Source organism: Aquarana catesbeiana, linkage group LG04, assembly GCF_042186555.1.
Source record: "Aquarana catesbeiana isolate 2022-GZ linkage group LG04, ASM4218655v1, whole genome shotgun sequence".
Taxonomy (NCBI): domain Eukaryota; kingdom Metazoa; phylum Chordata; class Amphibia; order Anura; family Ranidae; genus Aquarana; species Aquarana catesbeiana.
The window spans coordinates 265,115,683-265,133,558 of record NC_133327.1 but is presented as its reverse complement, the minus strand read 5'-3'; the positions used below and the strand labels follow the sequence as shown (position 1 = coordinate 265,133,558).

General features: G+C 43.7%; 1 protein-coding gene across 1 annotated transcript in view; it reads left to right on the top strand.

The window, feature by feature from the left end:
- The window catches only part of LOC141141228 (tenascin-X-like), a 167,616-nt gene that overhangs the window by 70,840 nt on the left and 78,900 nt on the right, over window positions 1-17,876 (top strand). The window contains exons 18-19 of the mRNA XM_073628914.1: window positions 10,020-10,277; window positions 11,000-11,251. Coding sequence (XP_073485015.1) covers window positions 10,020-10,277; window positions 11,000-11,251 — 510 coding nt within the window. The remainder of the gene's footprint in view (window positions 1-10,019; window positions 10,278-10,999; window positions 11,252-17,876) is intronic.

The window sequence follows — 17,876 nt, the reverse complement described above, 5'->3', positions numbered from 1 at the left end:
ATTTGAGCCGGGCACATATATCTGTAGTGATTATTTATCTCTCTCCAAAGCTCTATGTCCCATAGCTGTCTCTTGCTCAGTGGCTCTGTTATCAGCCCCCTTTAACTTCTCACACGTTCTTTGAGAGGGGAGATAGAAGTGTGTGTCGGGGGAGGTTGCTATAAATAGATTAGCAGTCAGCTTGCAGTCTAAGGACAGAGCTGTGCACATTCCTTCCTTCCTTTGCCTATGAGGAGGGGTGTAAATGTAAAGGACTATCCCCTCGCCATCCTGCCGGCCCATCCATCTGCCTGAGGTGGCCTGGTAGCCGGCCGGGCCGCTGGGACTGTCCGTCGCGGTCGCGGCCTGGTGCGGCCTAGCGAAGCCTACCAGACACCGCTCTTTCCTACGCCGCGGCCCGCGGAGGTGCGGCGCGGGCGGCCTGTTCCGGGCTCCAGAGTGCGGACACTGCCCATCTGCCTCACCGGCCTCACCATCCACCATCCTACCCATTGTGATCAGCTGCCCTGTGTAAACTGCCGGTGTGGGCTGACTGAGCTGTTTTGGGGCCCTGTCATCACCCTTCCTCTGCCTCTGTCCCTGAGCTCTGGGCCTTCCCTACCTAATACACCCAGCCATCTACCCCCCCTACCTGGAGGGATTGCTGAGAGGTGGAGGGCTGCTAGTGACCACGACCTGCCTATTTGTGCTGCGACCTCCTGGTGTTCATAGCCTGCTGCAGACCTAGATTGCAGCCCCCTGAGCGCTGACCTGGGAGACGATCGCCCGCTATAAGGCTCCCCCCCCCCTTGAGACTGACCAGATGTCCTCCTCCTCCTCCAGAAAGGGGAAAAAGAATCCCAAGACCGCTGCAGTCAATTCACCGCTCCGGATACCACCGCCCCCTTCCCCGTTGCAGGATCCCACACTGATCGGACGACTCCGGGTTTTATTGGCGGAAATGGAGATGGGTCCTGGGGGGGACCCGGAGGCGGAAACATCAGCCCCACTGCCTCCTGATAGTACAGCCATGATCCTTGCTGCGATCGAACGGAGCAGGACCTCACTGCTGGTGCGCATCGACCATCTTGCGGAGGAGTGCAACCTTATAAGGAATGACCTCGACAAAATAAGGGGGAGAATGTCCAAAACTGAGTCTAGAATATCAGCCACCGAAGATCTTACAGCCACCCATGACACCTCCATTGCCGAACTACAGCGCACAGTACAGTCCCTTGTCGCAAAGTCTGATGACGCTGAAAACCGCCTCAGGCGCAACAATATCAGAGTCCTGGGGCTACCCGAGAAAGAGGAAGGGGATCGCCCGGCTGAATTTGCGGAGGAGTTTTTCAAAAACCTCCTGGGCCTTACAGACGTCCCACCCACCTACGTGGTAGAAAGGGCCCATCGGGTGCCCACGGGCTGCGCTATTCCTGGAAACCCCCCCAGGCCTTTTCTGGTCCGCTTCCTTAACTATCGGGACAGGGACAGGATTCTCTCTGAAGCTCGCAAACATCCCGCACTCAAATATGGAAACGCCTCTGTGCTCCTCTTCCCTGATTTTTCGGCTGACTTGCAGCGGAAGAGAAAAACCTTCAATGACGTTCGTAGGCGGCTCAGAGATAAGAACATAAAGTACAGCATGCTTTACCCTAGCCGTCTGCGGGTCCAGCATGACGGAACAACCCGGTTCTTCGACAACCCAGCGGATGCTGATGACTGGCTGATCAAATTGCATTGAAGCACTTTCCCTACAAAAGTTATCTGATGCACGGATTTCCCACATCCTTGCCAACTCTATCCTACCAGACTTCCTGTAAGCACCGGAGCCTCTCCAAGAATACATTGATAAGAGGTTCACACTCGATCCCCACGGCTTCTCTCTAAGAAGTGGGAGACCGGGTGCTTTCCATCAACCTGGAGGAATTACCGCCCGTCCCCTCTCATCGAGATGGAACGCATGCCAACGGAAGTGGCTACCCTACGAGTTTAAGCCACAAATTAAACAAACTTGTAGACTCTGATAGAACACTGTGACTTCAATCCAGGGTCGTGATTCGCTTAGTTTTATGCCCCTTGGATACCATTAAGTCACCAACTTTATTGTTTTGGTTTTGGGATCAAGCTACAAGCCAAATTATGTTGGGGAATAGGCTGCGTGGCAGGGAGTTTGTTGTTATGTGTAGGGTCGACCTTCCTCCCTACAGTTTAAGTATGCTCACCACTCATCTGCTCTCTCTATATACATACTTCAGGATCTATCTGTGTACTAGACCGCCAGAAACTGTCTTCCTGCCGTTATTTACTAATCTGATTACTCCTGCTAACAAAAAATTTTTTTCACAGGTGTACTAATGTCTGAAATTACGCTACTCTCTTGGAATGTACGGGGGCTTAATAACAAATTCAAAAGGTCCTTATTGTTTAAATACCTCAACACACACAAACCTCATATATTGTTTCTCCAGGAAACGCATTTGACTGGCAGTAAAGTCCTAGCCTTGCGCAAGGCATGGGTCCGACAAGCTTTTCACGCTACCTACTCTACCTATGCCCGAGGGGTAGCAATACTCATTAACAAGTCTCTTCCCTGTAAGGTTGTCAGGGTCATTACAGACCCTGGAGGAAGGTATATCATTTTATTGCTGGAAATACATACAGTTCTGTGGGCATTGGTAAATGTCTATTTACCCCCCCCAGTAGACTTCTCCATACTATACACTCTCTGTGAGAAACTTGCACCCTTCCAATCTGCTCATGTATTAATTGGGGGGGATTTTAACTCCATTCTAGATGCTGTCCTTGACTCCTCTAACACACAGCGTAAAGGGAACCCGGATCTCAGGCACTGGGCTGACACTTTCGCCCTCACTGAACTTTGGAGATGGAGGCACGCTTCTGCCAAGGCCTTTTCACACTTGTCCTCATCTCATAAATCGAGCTCAAGGATCGACCTGGCGTTTGGCAGTGCTTCTGTTCTCTCAAAGTCATCCGAGACATCCTATCTACCGACGGGGCTATCAGATCATTCCACCTTGGAGATACGCCTCGGTGTGGGTGGGAAGAATGACCCAGGCACCTGGAGATTGGCTCCGCGGTGGATACAAGATGAAGCAGTTGCAGAGATTGTCACTCCATTATTGGACTCTTACTGGCCTGCCAATGAGGATACGGCTTCTGTAGAGATGGTATGGGAAGCTTTTAAAGCGACCACGAGGGGTTACTACATTTCGGCCATCAAAGCGGCAAGGGCCGACTATAAATTCTTGACTTCACAACTCGAAGACCGTGCATCTGAAGCGGCCGACTGCTTCGCACGTAGCCCCTCTCCAGAGGCCTATCTGCTATTGGCACAGGCAAGAAGAGAGTTAAACCTCCATTATACCACCTTAATGAACAATGATGTAACTTTATTGGCCGGTAGAATTTTTGAGTCAGGTGACAAGAACGGCAGACTGTTGGCCAATCTAGTTGCTGAACCACGTTACCAGACAGTGGTATCTGAACTACATACACCCGATGGGGAGACGATTACGGGCACGAAAGCCATACTCCATGAATTTGGGAACTACTTTAGGGAACTGTATAGCCAATCTCTGCCTGTTTCTACTGAACTCATGACAGAGGAAATCCGGAACCTCTCCCTTCCCTCTTTGGAGCAGGAGGATGTGGAGGCTCTGGACGCCCAGATCTCCACCTTGGAGATTGAATTGGCGATCTCATCCCTTCCCCCTGCTAAGACACCGGGCCCGGATGGTCTGCCGGGAGATTGGTATAGGACGTACGCAAAGAGGCTGGCCCCCAGACTACAAGCCCTCTACACTCACTGTCTAGAGAATGGATCTCTTCCACCTACCCTGTATCAGGCCCACATAGTTCTCCTCCCCAAGCCTGGGAAGGACCCAAGACTTTGTGCCTCATATAGGCCTATCTCACTCCTAAATTATGACTTAAAAATCCTGGCCAAGATTCTCGCTGCTAGATTGGTTAAAGTATTACCCTCCCTTATCAACATAGATCAGACTGGGTTTATGCCTGGAAAATCCACAGACATAAATTTGAGATGAGTGTTGACACATTTGCAGCTTCCTCCAACCTCCTCTCAGACTAGGGTCTTGGTGGCCTTGGATGTGGAGAAGGCTTTTGACACAGTCATTTGGGATTACATGCATATAGTACTACAAGCCTTCGGATTCGGCCCCACCTTCTGTAAATGGATCACCATTCTATACAAATCCCCGACAGCACAAATTAAACTAGGGGGCATGCTCTCAGAACAGTTCCAGATACAACGGGGAACTGGGCAGGGGTGCCCACTTTCCCCTTTCTTGTTCGCCCTGGTGATGGAACCACTAGCCACTGCCATCCGTAACTCTAATGCTGTGGTAGGCATACGAGTGGGCTCCATAGTTGAAAAATTAGCTTTATACGCCGATGACTTGGTGCTTTTTCTTAACGACCCTGGGCCCTCCCTTCGAGAAGCTCTTAATATTTTTTCTCGTTTTACAATTTTATCGGGACTGAAAGTCAACTGGGAAAAATCCCAACTCCTGCCTATCGACTCAGCGGCTGAGCAGGCGGCGGACCCCTCATTGCCCCTGTCCTGGGCCTCGAAGATCCGTTACCTGGGGATCAACATCACCCCCAAGGTGACGGATTTTATTGCCTTGAACCTTACTCCCTTTTTATCAAACCTCAAATCTAAACTAAGAGCTTGGGATAATTTGCCCCTATCTCTTCTAGGTAGAATAAACCTATTCAAAATGAAGTGCCTCCCTATTTTTCTATACATCATCAGACACACTCCAGTATGGATACCCAAAAAATTCTTTACACAATTAGATGCCATCCTCTCTTCCTTCCTATGGAGGTCTGGATCCCCCAGGTTTAACAGGTCTGTCCTCCGTAGACCCTGGACGGAGGGGGGCCTGGCCTGTCCAGACCTCCAAAAATATTTCTTTGCAGCACTACTTGTCCACGCACATAATTGGGTAATCTCTGATGATGCAAACGCCTCGGTGGTGCTGGAGGCAGCATCGCTGGGGTCCTTTGAATCACTGAGAAATGCACTATACAGAGGCCCCAGAGCGCCAGCGACTCTCACACACTCTATGACTTCAGTGATAAAGGTGTGGCAATTGCAAGTTTGTAAACATAAAACAGAACCAAACAGATAGTCCCCGGATACCCCCTTGTGGCTCAACCCGCTCCTCGCTGAGTTTCACACTATACCTGACCCGAGCTTATGGGCAACAAGGGGCATTAGGACACTCGACCATATATGTAAAGACGGGGCTATCCTTCCCTTTGACACTCTCAAACAAAACCATGACTTACCCAATTGTTACTTCTTTAGATATCTACAGCTTAGACATGCCTTCTCTTCCCAATTCGAATCTCAACCACCATTACTCTTTCACTCCACTTTAGAATCCCTCCTCCGGAATGATGAGCTGGTAAAACCCCTATCCACCATATATAAGGCACTATTACCATCAATGCATTTTGGGCTTGAAACTCTCCAAGAAAAATGAAGGGCTGACTTCCCTGAACTAGATACAGAGGACTGGGAGGATATGTGGGAATACCCTTTTCTTCAATTAGTGGCAGTGAGGGACCGTTTAATTCAATTCCGAATTCTACACCGGGTGTATTTAACGCCGCAACGGCTAAACAAAATTTATCCTGGGGCCTATCCTAGCTGTTGGAAATGTGGTAGCCTGGAGGCCGGTTTCTGTCATATGTTGTGGTCCTGTCCCAAAGTGCACTCTTTCTGGGTAGAGGTGACGCAATTTATAACCGCACTGTCAACAATCCCAATCCCGCTGACTGTACCGGTCTGCTTGCTTGGCCTGGTGGGCTCGTTAGCGCACCGCACAGCAACTAAGACCCTCATAGGACTTCTACTCTTTTACGCCCGTAAAGCAATACTACTAAAATGGAAAAAACCTGATGCGCCCTCTCTGACCTCTTGGAAAGCCCTGGTCAATTCTACAATACCATTATATAAAGTCGCATACCATTCTCGTGGGTGTACTGCTAAGTTTGACAAAATATGGAAACTATGGCTCGACTCTACCTCCACTAATGCCGCTCAAGAATAGACGGTATATCTGACACCCACTAACTCCCCCCTCTGTGCTAACACTTGCTAAGTCCCTTGTGACACCCCTATAGTTGAACTTTTAATGTCCTAGGCCTAGTACCAGAATCCCCTCTTGGGAAACCTCACCTTCATCGAAGACGAGTTGCACATTCTCCTTCCACAATCTATCCAATTGGAGTGGTTGAGCAGTGATATCTAGTTTTTGTTTTGTCTTTTAGTTTTGTTTTGTATTTTATCTGTTTTTCTGTCGATAACAGCACTGTTTTAGGCAGATAACCTGTTGTTAGGTACCGATTTATATGGTACCTTGTGAGCCGGGGAATGCCCCAAGGTTCTGTTTTTGTAAATCTATTAAAAATCAATAAAGAGAATTTAAAAAAAAAAAAAAAAATGTAAAGGACTATGGAAGATAAAAATCAGGACAATAAGACAAATCTTATCAACTTCCCCTCTGGTAACAATAAACCGCTTGTACATGTTTAGTTCACTAGAGTGAGAAATAATGGAGATACTGTATAGCCCTCTTAGTCATACAGTGCAAAAACAAGACTGCGGGGACAGCCCCCTATATAATTCCTCCCACACTCAGCTAGCCTCGTTTTTTTTATTTGCTAGTGTCCTTATATCTCTGTCTGATGATGATATTCCATCAAGATAATTCTACTATTAAGATTTCTGCTGCACGATAGTCACAGCAATTCCTACTACAGCTTCTGAATCAGTTGACTTCTTGGCAGAGCATTGGGTGGACCATACCTGGACTCTGGGCCTGTAATGTTGCTGACATGCACAGGATCCTGCTGTAGGCACAACCTTTGGCACAGAGTGCAATGCATGGAGTTAGCCGCAGGTTGCTTTGCAGGTCCAGGGTTGTGGCTTGCCAGTGGCAGAACCCTGTCCCTGAAGGCCCCTGCAGGGTTATGCCCATCATAAAAGACATAGCCAGGATGAGATAATTACCCTGTTGATCCTTCCTACAGAAGTTTAAGAGGTGAGTACAAGGCAGAACCCCTTTAAACATTTATGCCCAAAGTGACCTTTTTCTTCTAATCCCACTTGAGGTGTATGGGGACCATCAATGACTTTCCTGGTGGTCAACACTGAGAGCCAGGGATGCCAGGTTTCCTTTATACTTGGTGCCAGTTTGACTGTAATTGCATAGTTGTGCTAGCGTTATTGCTCCTGCACTCCTCCCCTTTGTGGTGCCTTACTGCATGGCCCTGGCACCTACTATGCCAGTTTAACCTTTCAATTGAATTGCTGCACACTATGCCTTTCTGGGAATGACTTTATACTAGAAACATCTCTTGGCTCTCTCCTGATGGTACATTTTAGCAGTTGTTACTGCACTACCTGGATTTTCAGTGGTTTACAAGTGCTTGGCACCAAGGCATTCCCCTCCTTCTTCACAGCTTGGGAGGTCATGAGTACCCCTTCTGGGGATTGTATTTCATACACAAGGCAGATCTTAAGCTCAAGTAAAAAGGGTTGAATGGACTTGCTAGCTCAAGCTCAATGGAGGGTAATGTATCCACTGAGGAGCCTAGTACCCTTTACTCTGACAGTTGCCTCTAGCCTGACTCCCTGCCTTCTCTGGTCATCTGGCTGGCCTATTTGCCACATCAGCTTCCTCTTTTCATATCCAAATAGAAATTTTCTGCCACAACGTCTAATTTCATGGGTATAATTTCTGACCTAATTGAGGCTATAGTTAGTAGGGGTCGCAGTCGTGCGCCTTCAACGTCCCTTTTGATTTCTGCTTTGAACCTGACACATTCCCCAATGAGGAGGTGGTAGTTTAGGTTGATCTCTCTCCTTCTGAATTAGATCAGAATTATACCCCTAAAGTGGGTATTTCATCCAAACTTAAGGATACAATAGCCACCCTTTTTGTTGTCGTATGTTCTTGCTTAGCATTAGAGCAGCCTGAATCTGCTCACCCCAAGGTGTCCAGCATAGGGTCTCTTAAATTGCCTAAACCAGCTAAGACTTTCCTGGTTCACTTGCTGGTAGAGACTGTCCTGTATGGAGATTTTCTGGACTCAATACACATCCATAATGCTTAGTTGCACATTTCCATCTTTCTGCCTTATCAGCACTATCTGCATTTTGCAGTGAGAAATCAGAGTTACCAATTTGTCACTCCTTCACTTTGGCTTGTCCACGGTCCCCAGAGTTTTCACCAGGGTACTTGCGCCAGTTTTGACTTTGTGCTCAGAGGTGGGTTGCCTGAATGATCTCCTGTCATCAAGGAGGCACCAGAAGTTGTGCTGCTCAAAAGTAAGTGGAATTGATCTTCACTTGGGCATATTAGCATACCTTACCTGCCATCCACATCTCAGGAGTGGAAAATTGTCAGGGAGACTTTCTCAGCTGTCAGCCTCTGCATCTGGGGAATGAGCTTTCTATCCCTGTTTCTCTCTCCACCATTGCTAGATGGATTAGGCAAGTTAACATTAGAGCTAATTGTTTGAAGGATAGGGTGCCTTCCTTCCCTGTTAGGGTACACTTTATCAAATCTGTTAGTGCTTCAAGTGCTTTTCAGCATTAGGGATCTTTTTCTCAGCTGCAAGGCTGCCACCTGGGAATCCGTTTATACAGTATGTTTGTTAAAGTGATTGTAAAGTCTTGGGTTTTTTTTTTCTTTATAACAAACATGTTATTCTTACCTGCTCTGTGCAGTGGTTTTTGAACAGCCCCGGATCCTCCTCTTCTCTGGTCCCCCGCCGGCGCTCCTGCTCCTCCCTCCTGCTGGGTGCCCCCACAGCAAACAGCTTGCAATGGGGGCACCCAAGCAGATGCGCTCCCAATCAGTGGCTCTGTGTGTTCATTCACACAGAGGGAGCCCCTCCCACTCTGTCTCCTGATTGGCTCACTGGCTGGGATTGACAGCAGAGGGAGCCAACGCTGCTGCCAAAAGCCAATCCGGAATACAAGTCCCAGGAGAGGCAAGGCTCTCGTGAACATCGCTGGATCAGAAGGTTTTTTACCTTTATGCATAGAATGCATGAAAGTAAAAAACCTTGCGCCTTTACGACTACTTAAAGTTCTACTAGGTGAATTTAAGTCCTCCTCTGATGCCAGTTTAGGACATGAGGGGCTATTAGCTGTTACATTTGGGCTTTTTGACCTGTTAGCACTGTTTGCTGTGTTGCCCAACCCTCAGTTGAGCTGCTTTTGGATATCCCAGCAGCAATGATTAAGGATCCTGTTTCCTGTATTGTACAACTAAGACAAAATGATTTTCTTTTTCTTACCAGTGAAATCTGCTTCTTGTATTACAGTACAGGACACAGGTCTCCCCCCTCTGTTCTTGTGATCTCTCTATTGCTTACTAAAAAACTGAAACTAGCTGGGAGTGGGAAGACCTATATAGGGAATGTCCCTGTAGCCTTCTTTTTTTCAAGTGTTCAGCCACCTGAACGTAGCTGCATATAACTATATTTTAATGTTAAAATTCCAATATCAAAGAACTATAATTATTTACCAGTTTTATTTGATGAAAAAAAAATTAACTACCCAGAAGAGGTACTTAAATCTGCAACCAACAAAGATCAAAAACGTGTCATATTACTGTCATCAAGGTAGCTTAGTAGCTGATGATTGCTGCACTTTGCTGATTAAAAACCCTTTTGTATGCTGTCTTTTACTTAGCAAGCCTAGCACACTGATTGCACTGGTAATGATGTAGTATCCCCAAATCTGTAAATAATTTCCACTTAGAAGATGCTAAATATTAGTTTGTTTTTTTTACCCACGCAAAACATTGGAATATAACAATAGTTGTCTGCCTAAATTACAGTTTCAGGAGTTGTAAAGAATCTGCGGTCAGAGATCATTTCTGTATTATATAAAGTAGGATTCTTGCATATTAAATGTTCTGCTCCATAATTTATACACATTTTTACATCATATGTATTTGTTCACATTGTAGAACCTGGAGAGGTGAAAAACCTGACGGTGGGAAATATAGATACCACTTCAATATCTTTGAGTTGGGAAAAGCCAAATGGAAATGTCAGTTCTTATTTCATCCAGATACTTGAAGATCAAGCTTTGAATAGAAATGTCACTACAACTTCTGATACAATTATGGGCCTGATTCCAGGATACTATTATACCTTCCTGGTTTATGCTCTTGCAGTGAACAATACAATTCAAGGGAACAGTTCAGTTGTAGGTTCTAACACAAGTAAGTTTTCATAAAGAAATTACTATTTGGTGTGTTTTCTGTGCATGTACACACTCAAGGTTTTAGATTTCCCTATATTCATATTTTTTCATAAAGTTTTACTGATTTTTAACAATCAATATTAACAGTATAACAGAAATTAAAGGTACACATTCCATTACAATTAACTAGGAGAAATTTTCTCCTCCCAAAAAAGGAGAGGATTGGTCCAATGGACTGGAATCACTATAAGTTCTTAATAAAGAAGCTACCACTACCCATTATCTCTGGGTACCCTGTGGGGTGAGCTCTCAGATTTCGCTGGTTTTGATTTTGGTTCAGTTCATAACAATGAACTGTAAGTTATAGGTAAGGAAATGTGAAGTGTGACTATAAATGGTAATGTGAAGCCCCCTGCTGTCCAAAGATAGGTAAGCAGGGGCATTCTAGGAACGGGGATATGGACTATAGGAGAAATTTGAAAAGGGAGATGGGGGGGGGGGAAGGGGAACAAAAAAAGGGGGTTATCATATTGAGAGGCGAGGGATGAGGTTGGAGGATAGGAGGGGAGAGGAAAAGGAGAGAGATAAATAAATGTAGCCTTGGGTGGAGGTAAAGGGCGACTATGCCAGTGTACTATCCAGCCCTCTAGGACCCTACCAGCCCCTGTCATTTCCCCCTGTATCATACAGTTTTTTTTCACATGGCAATAGACTTATATCTCCTGTTTTTATTCTTTCTAGAACCCGAAATGGTGAAGAACCTGACTGCAGACAACATTACAATTACCTCCTTATTGCTCAGCTGGGAGAAACCAGAAACAAATGTCTCTTTTTATTACATCCAGATCCTGCAAGATCCAAACTTCATAAGAAATACATCTACAACATATTTTACAGTAGAAAACCTGACACCTGGAAACAATTATACCTTCCTGGTCATTGCTGTTGCTGGCATGGTAGAGGGGAATGTATCACAGATATCTGCCTATACCCGTAAGTGTCTTTGGGAAAATCAAAGTAGAACCATTTTAAAATGATTTAACTCTGATTTCTTGGTTGCTAAAGCAGTGTTTTTGGCTTTTATTAGATGTCACATTATACTGAACTTTTATGGTTTAATAATATGATATATGTTGTCCTTTAGAAAAATGTCTAATGCAAAAAACTGTAACAAATTAACATACATTGATTTAGATTTTTTGAACACTGAGTTCAAAAAGTGGACAAAGATTTTTTTTAATTATATTTTATGTTCATGTTGGTTATATAACTTTTGCTGTATCAGTAAATCCAACAGAAGTACAAGACTTAAAGTTCAGTTTAGCACTATACATTTCTAACTAACATTGCAGTAAAGCAGTGCATCTATAGAGCCATAAACATACCTCACAAAGAGCACATGAATAAATCCATTGTCAAAGAGTGTATATTAGGGAACAGAAGTGACATAATTTTAAAGCATATTTAACCTGCTGGTATCTAAGAAAACATTCCATATTTTTCACAATATTGGTTCAGAAATCAGTGTAAAAATGTAAAATGTAAAAATGCATATAACAGCAAAGGAGAAGGCATTTAAAAAATACAAGGCTGAGGGATCATCATCAGCATTCAGACTTTACAAAGAATGCAATAAGAAATGTAAGGGTGCAATTAGGGCGGCTAAGATAGAACACGAAAGACACACAGTGGAGGAGAGCAAAAAAGAGTAAGTATAAGTATATAAACAATAAAGAAGGAAGGACAGACCATATTGGCCTCATAAAGAATGAGGAAGGAAATCTGGTTACAAAGGATGGGGAGATGGCGAAGGTATTGAATTTATTCTTCTCCTTAGTCTTCACAAGGGAATCGGGGGCTTCAGTAACCAAAACTGCAGTGTTTATCCTCATGACATATCACAGGACACACCCTCATGGTTAACAGAGGGCAGAATTAGAAATAGACTTGGAAAACTTAACATTAATAAGTCACTGGAACCAGATGGCTTGCACCCGAGGGTCCTTAGGGAACTCAGTCAAGTAATTGCCAGACCATTGTTCCTAATTTTTACTGACAGTCTACTTACTGGAATGGTACCAGCTGATTGGAGAAAAGCCAATGTAGCACCAATATTTAAAAAAGGGCCAAAATACATCCCTGGGAATTACAGACCAGTTAGCCTAATATCAGTAGTATGCAAGCTCTTGGAGGGGATAATAAGGGACTATATACAAGATTTTAGTATTGAAAACTGTATCATTAGCAGTAATCAGCATGGATTCATGAAGAATCGTTCTTGCCCAACCAATCTATTAACCTTCTATGAGGAGGTGAGCTGCCATCTAGATAAAGGAAGGCCCATAGACGTGGTGTATCTGGATTTTGCAAAAGCATTTGACACAGTTCCCCCTAAACCTTTACTGTACAAAGTAAGGTCCATTGGCATGAACCATAGGGTGCGTACATGGTATGAAAACTGGCTACAAGGGCGAGTTCAGAGGGTGGTGATAAATGGGGAGTACTCGGAATGGTCAGGGGTGGAAAGTGGGGTCCCCCAGGGTGCTGTGCTGGGACCAATCCTATTTAATTTGTTCATAAATGACCTGGAGGATGGGGTAAATAGTTCAATCTCTGTATTTGCGGACTATACTAAGTTAAGCAGGGCAATAACTTCTCCGCAGGATGTGGAAACCTTGCAAGAAGATCTGAACAAATAATGGGGTGGGCAACTACATGGAGAATGAGGTTTCATGTAGAAAAATTTAAAATAATACATTTGGATGACAAAAATATAAATGCAATCTATTCACTGGGGAGAACCTCTGGGGGAATAAAGGATGGGGGTTCTAGTAGATGATAGTGGCATGCAATGCCAAGCTGTTGCTAACAAAGCAAACCAAATATTGGCATGCATTTAAAAGGGGATTAACTCAAGAGATAAAGCAATAATTCTCCCAATCTACAAGACTCTGGTCTGGCCTCACCTGCAGTATGCTGTCCAGTTCTGGGCACCAGTCCTCAGGAAGGATGTGCTGGAAATAGAGAGAGTGCAGAGAAGGAATAAAATGTTAATAAAGGGACTGGAGGATATTAGTTATGAAGAAAGGTTGCGAGCACTGAACTTATTCTCTCTGGAGAAGAGACGCTTGAGACGGGATATGATATCAATTTACAAATACCATACTGGTAACCCCATAATAGGGATAAAACTTTTCCGCAGAAGGGAGTTTAATAAGACACATGGCCACTCATTAAAATTAGAAGAAAAGAGGTTTAACCTTAAACTGCGTAGAGGGTTCTTTACTGTAAAAGCGGCAAGGATGTGGAATTCCCTTCCACAGGTGGTGGTTTCAGTGGGGAGCATCGATAGTTTCAAAAAACTATTAGATAAGCACCTGAATGACTGCAACATACATGGATATACAATGTATTACTGACATATAATCACATAGGTTGGACTTGATGGACTTGTGTCTTTTTTCAACCTCACCTACTATGTAACTATGCAAGGGTTGTGATCTCCATGTTTACCCACCAGACTTGGAAGAATGGTAGTGGATCACCTCTCTTCTGGGTTTTATTTTATGATCTAGGTGTCAAGGCTTGCCTTTCTAGGAGCACAAAGATGCAGTCAATATAGCCATTATGGGCAGTAAGGCAACATGGTAATAATCTGTCAAGAGTCGGGATCAGAACTTTCTGAAAATAGCACTCTTCTTGCCATTCTCAGCAACCAGCTTCATCATTACATTCTCTTCTATTGTAGTAAAAACAATGAAAAGAACAGTTCAATCAGTAGAAATAACAAGTCCAGTTTTATCATCAGACATTTCTCTGATCTTGGATCCTATTGTTACTAAAGTTATGTTGGGGTTATAAAATATTGCATTTAATAGTTCCAGCAGTTATTATTATATAATACATTTTTTACAGTTGAATATATAATGATAAAAAACAAGGGAATCTTGTCTGCTATCTAATTGTATCAGTCATTATTTCCACAATTTTACATTTATTCATTATAATCCAAGAATGTCACATACACATTTTTTTCAAACATGCACACATAATTCAGATCTTTGTGAGTAAGTCTGGATTTACAGCAGAAAGCTGTGACATCAGGAGACACTGGTATTGGCACAGACTACCCCACAAAATGAATGATTGCAATGCTGATGTCTGGACAAGGCTGAATGTGTATTTGATGGGTGATTGCAAGTAAATACACACATGAAATGTAGAACATGGTACATAAGATACACTGTGCACAGTGCTGCCATCACACTTAAAAACACAAATATGAAAACATACTAATATAAAAAAGCTAAAGATCAAATGCATTGGGTGCATACCTTATTTAAACAATACTAAGACTAATGCCGTGTACATTTCCGACAACCAAACCGTGGATTTTTTTCTGATGGATGTTAACTGAAACTTGTCTTGCATACACACGGTCGCACAAATGTTTTCGGAAATTCCGATCGGCAAGAACGCGCTGACGTACAACATGTATGACGGGACTAGAAAAAGGAAGTTCAATAGCCAGCTCGGCTTTCTGCTTGATTCCGAGCATGCATGGAATTTTGCGCGTCGGAATACTGTGCACACGATCGGCATTTCCGACAACGGATTTTGTTGTGGGAAAATTTGAGAACCAGCTCTCAAATTTTATGGGTCAGAAATTCTGACAAAAAATGTTTAATGGAGTCTACACACGGTCGGAATTTCCAACAACAAGCTCACATTAAACATTTGTTGTCGGAAAATCCGATCATGTGTACGCTACATAATTGTATCACACAGGTTCAGCGACATGCCATCATATCAGTTTGTATTTAGCGCAGACATTTTGACACACGTTTTCCACCACTGATTTCTTGGACTGTTCTATGTTGATGCCATACTTTATTCATTATATTTTATGGCAGGGGTGTAAAAAATTTGGGACAAATATAACATCCACATTTGAAATATAACTATTGTCTGGTTATGTTTAGGGCTACAAATTATTTTTTTTGGTATAATTACTAATTATATTATCAATCTCATTATATTATACTTATTGTTGATAATGTATTTGTTCTGCAATGTTATGTGGTGCAATATTTTGAGAAAATGTTCCTGTGCCAGAATATTATTAAGATTTATCCTTGGCACTATCATTTTCAGTGCCTGTATCCACCTTTCTCAGCCAGGATTTTATGGAACCTAAGGCTTCCTTCAGAGTTTTCTAGGGATCGGTTGACCAATTAACAATAATTGCCTCTCAAACCACGGAATCTTTTAGCTATCTGCACGTGGGACATACTTCTGACCATGAGTGCAAAGGGGCCCTTTTTCCACTTGGTCATCACCAATGCAAAAGCAGCCTTCTCCCTCTGGTCGCCATTGTTATGCCCCGTACACACGGTCGGATTTTCCGATGGAAAATGTCCGATCGGAGCGTGTTGTCGGAAATTCCGACCGTGTGTGGGCTCCATCGGACATTTTCCATCGGATTTTCCGACACACAAAGTTGGAGAGCAGGAGATAAAATTTTCCGACAACAAAATCCGTTGTCGGAAATTCTGATCGTGTGTACACAAATCCGACGGACAAAGTGCCACGCATGCTCAGAATAAATAAAGAGATGAAAGCTATTGGCCACTGCCCCGTTTATAGTCCCGACGTACATGTTTTACGTCACCGCGTTTAAAACGATCGGATTTTCCGACAACTTTGTGTGACCGTGTGTATGCAAGACAAATTTGAGCCAACATCCGTCGGAAAAAATCCTAGGATTTTGTTGTCGGAATGTCCAAACAAAGTCCGACCGTGTGTACGGGGCATAAGAGGGTTCTTTTCTGCATTGGCCACCAAGGTGAAGGCATGCTACAATTTTCACTGCCTGTTTCTTTTCTGGTCACTATTATCATGTGTTTCATTTAATTATGTTTACTAAAAATAATTTAATCATATAAAAAGCCCTGGATGTCATGTATGCTTAACCACTTGCCGCCCGCCCTATTGCAAAATGACGGCGGCAAAGTGGTTTGAAAATCCTGACTGGACGTCATATGACGTCCGCAGGATTCACCGCTATTGCGCGCCCCTGGGGGCGCGCACCACGGCGATCGGGGATGATGCTTGTCCCTCGGACACAGTGCATCCCCGATCCGGGTAAACAGCCAATGAAACTGATTTTCTCTACTCAGAACGCTAACAGAACAGGGTCTGGTTGCCCGGAGGCTTCAAAGAGATTTGGGTGGGAGAAGCCTCTACCCCTGTCCCCCTGGCCCTAAGCTTGATGGTCCTCCCTGCTGCCTGGACCAATACAGCGACCATATCGCTGCCTGTAATGACCCAGGACTTTATGGACTGTTTATTTCTGCTGCCTGGACCAATACTTTGGCTGTGTTGACCATATCTCGGCCTGCTGCCTCTACTGACTATAGACAGTATTTCTGCCTGGACATCTCTGCCTGCTACCTGGACCAATGCTTTGGCTGTGCTGACAGTATCTTTGCCTGAACTAACTGTGGACAGTATTGCTGCCTGGATGATTGCTTTTGCTGTCGCTGACCACATCCCTGCCTGCTGCCTGGACCGATGCTCTCCTCTGTGGACCACTACACTACTAAAACCACGGGTAATCTTTTGTATTTACATGTTATGTGTTAGAAATATGAAGGGCCTTCAAAAATATGATCGGTAGTCATGAAATTATATGTGTAATTTATGCTCCTAGAACGACTGGAGGTGCTATTTGGATGTTGGGCTTCTGTATGTGGCCAGGCTGTGTAAAAGTGTCACACATGTGGTATCATTAAACTCAGGAGGAGTAGTAGAATGTATTTTGGGGTGTCATTTTTGCTATGTACATGCTATGTGTTAAAAATATTTTATAAATGGACAACTTTGTGTAAAAAAAAATGCGTTTTCATTTTTTTCCCATGTTTTCCGAAAAATTCTGGAAAAAAATGAACCGTTCAAAAGACTCATTGTGTCTCATAGATTATACCTTGGGGTGCTTGCTTTCCAAAATGTGGTCATTTTGTGGGCGTTTCCATTGTCTTGGTGCTCCAGGGCCTTCAAAAGTGAGATAGGTCGTCATGAAATTATATGTGTAATTTTGCTCTTATAATGCCTGGAGGTGCTACTTGGATGTTAGGCCTCTGTATGTGGCCAGGCTGTGTAAAAGTCTCACACATGTGGTATCGCCATACTCAGAAGGAGTAGTAGAATGTATTTTGGGATGCCATTTTTGCTATGTACATGCTATGTGTTAGAAATATCTTATAAATGGACAACTTTGTGTAAAAAAAATGCGTTTTCATTTTTTTCCCATGTTTTCCGAAAAATTCTGGAAAAAAATGAACCGTTCAAAAGACTCATTATGCCTCTTGGATGTTAGGCCTTTGTATGTGGCCAGGCTGTGTAAAAGTCTCACACATGTGGTATCGTCATACTCAGAAGGAGTAGTAGAATGTATTTTTGGGTGTGGTTGCAAGTATGCGCATGCTTTGTTCAAGAAATAACCTGTCAATACAATAAGTTTGTGTAAAAAAAAAAAGTCTTAATTTTCCCAAGAATTGTGGGAAAAAATTACAACTTCAAAAAAGTCACCATGCCTCTTACTAAATACCTTGGACTG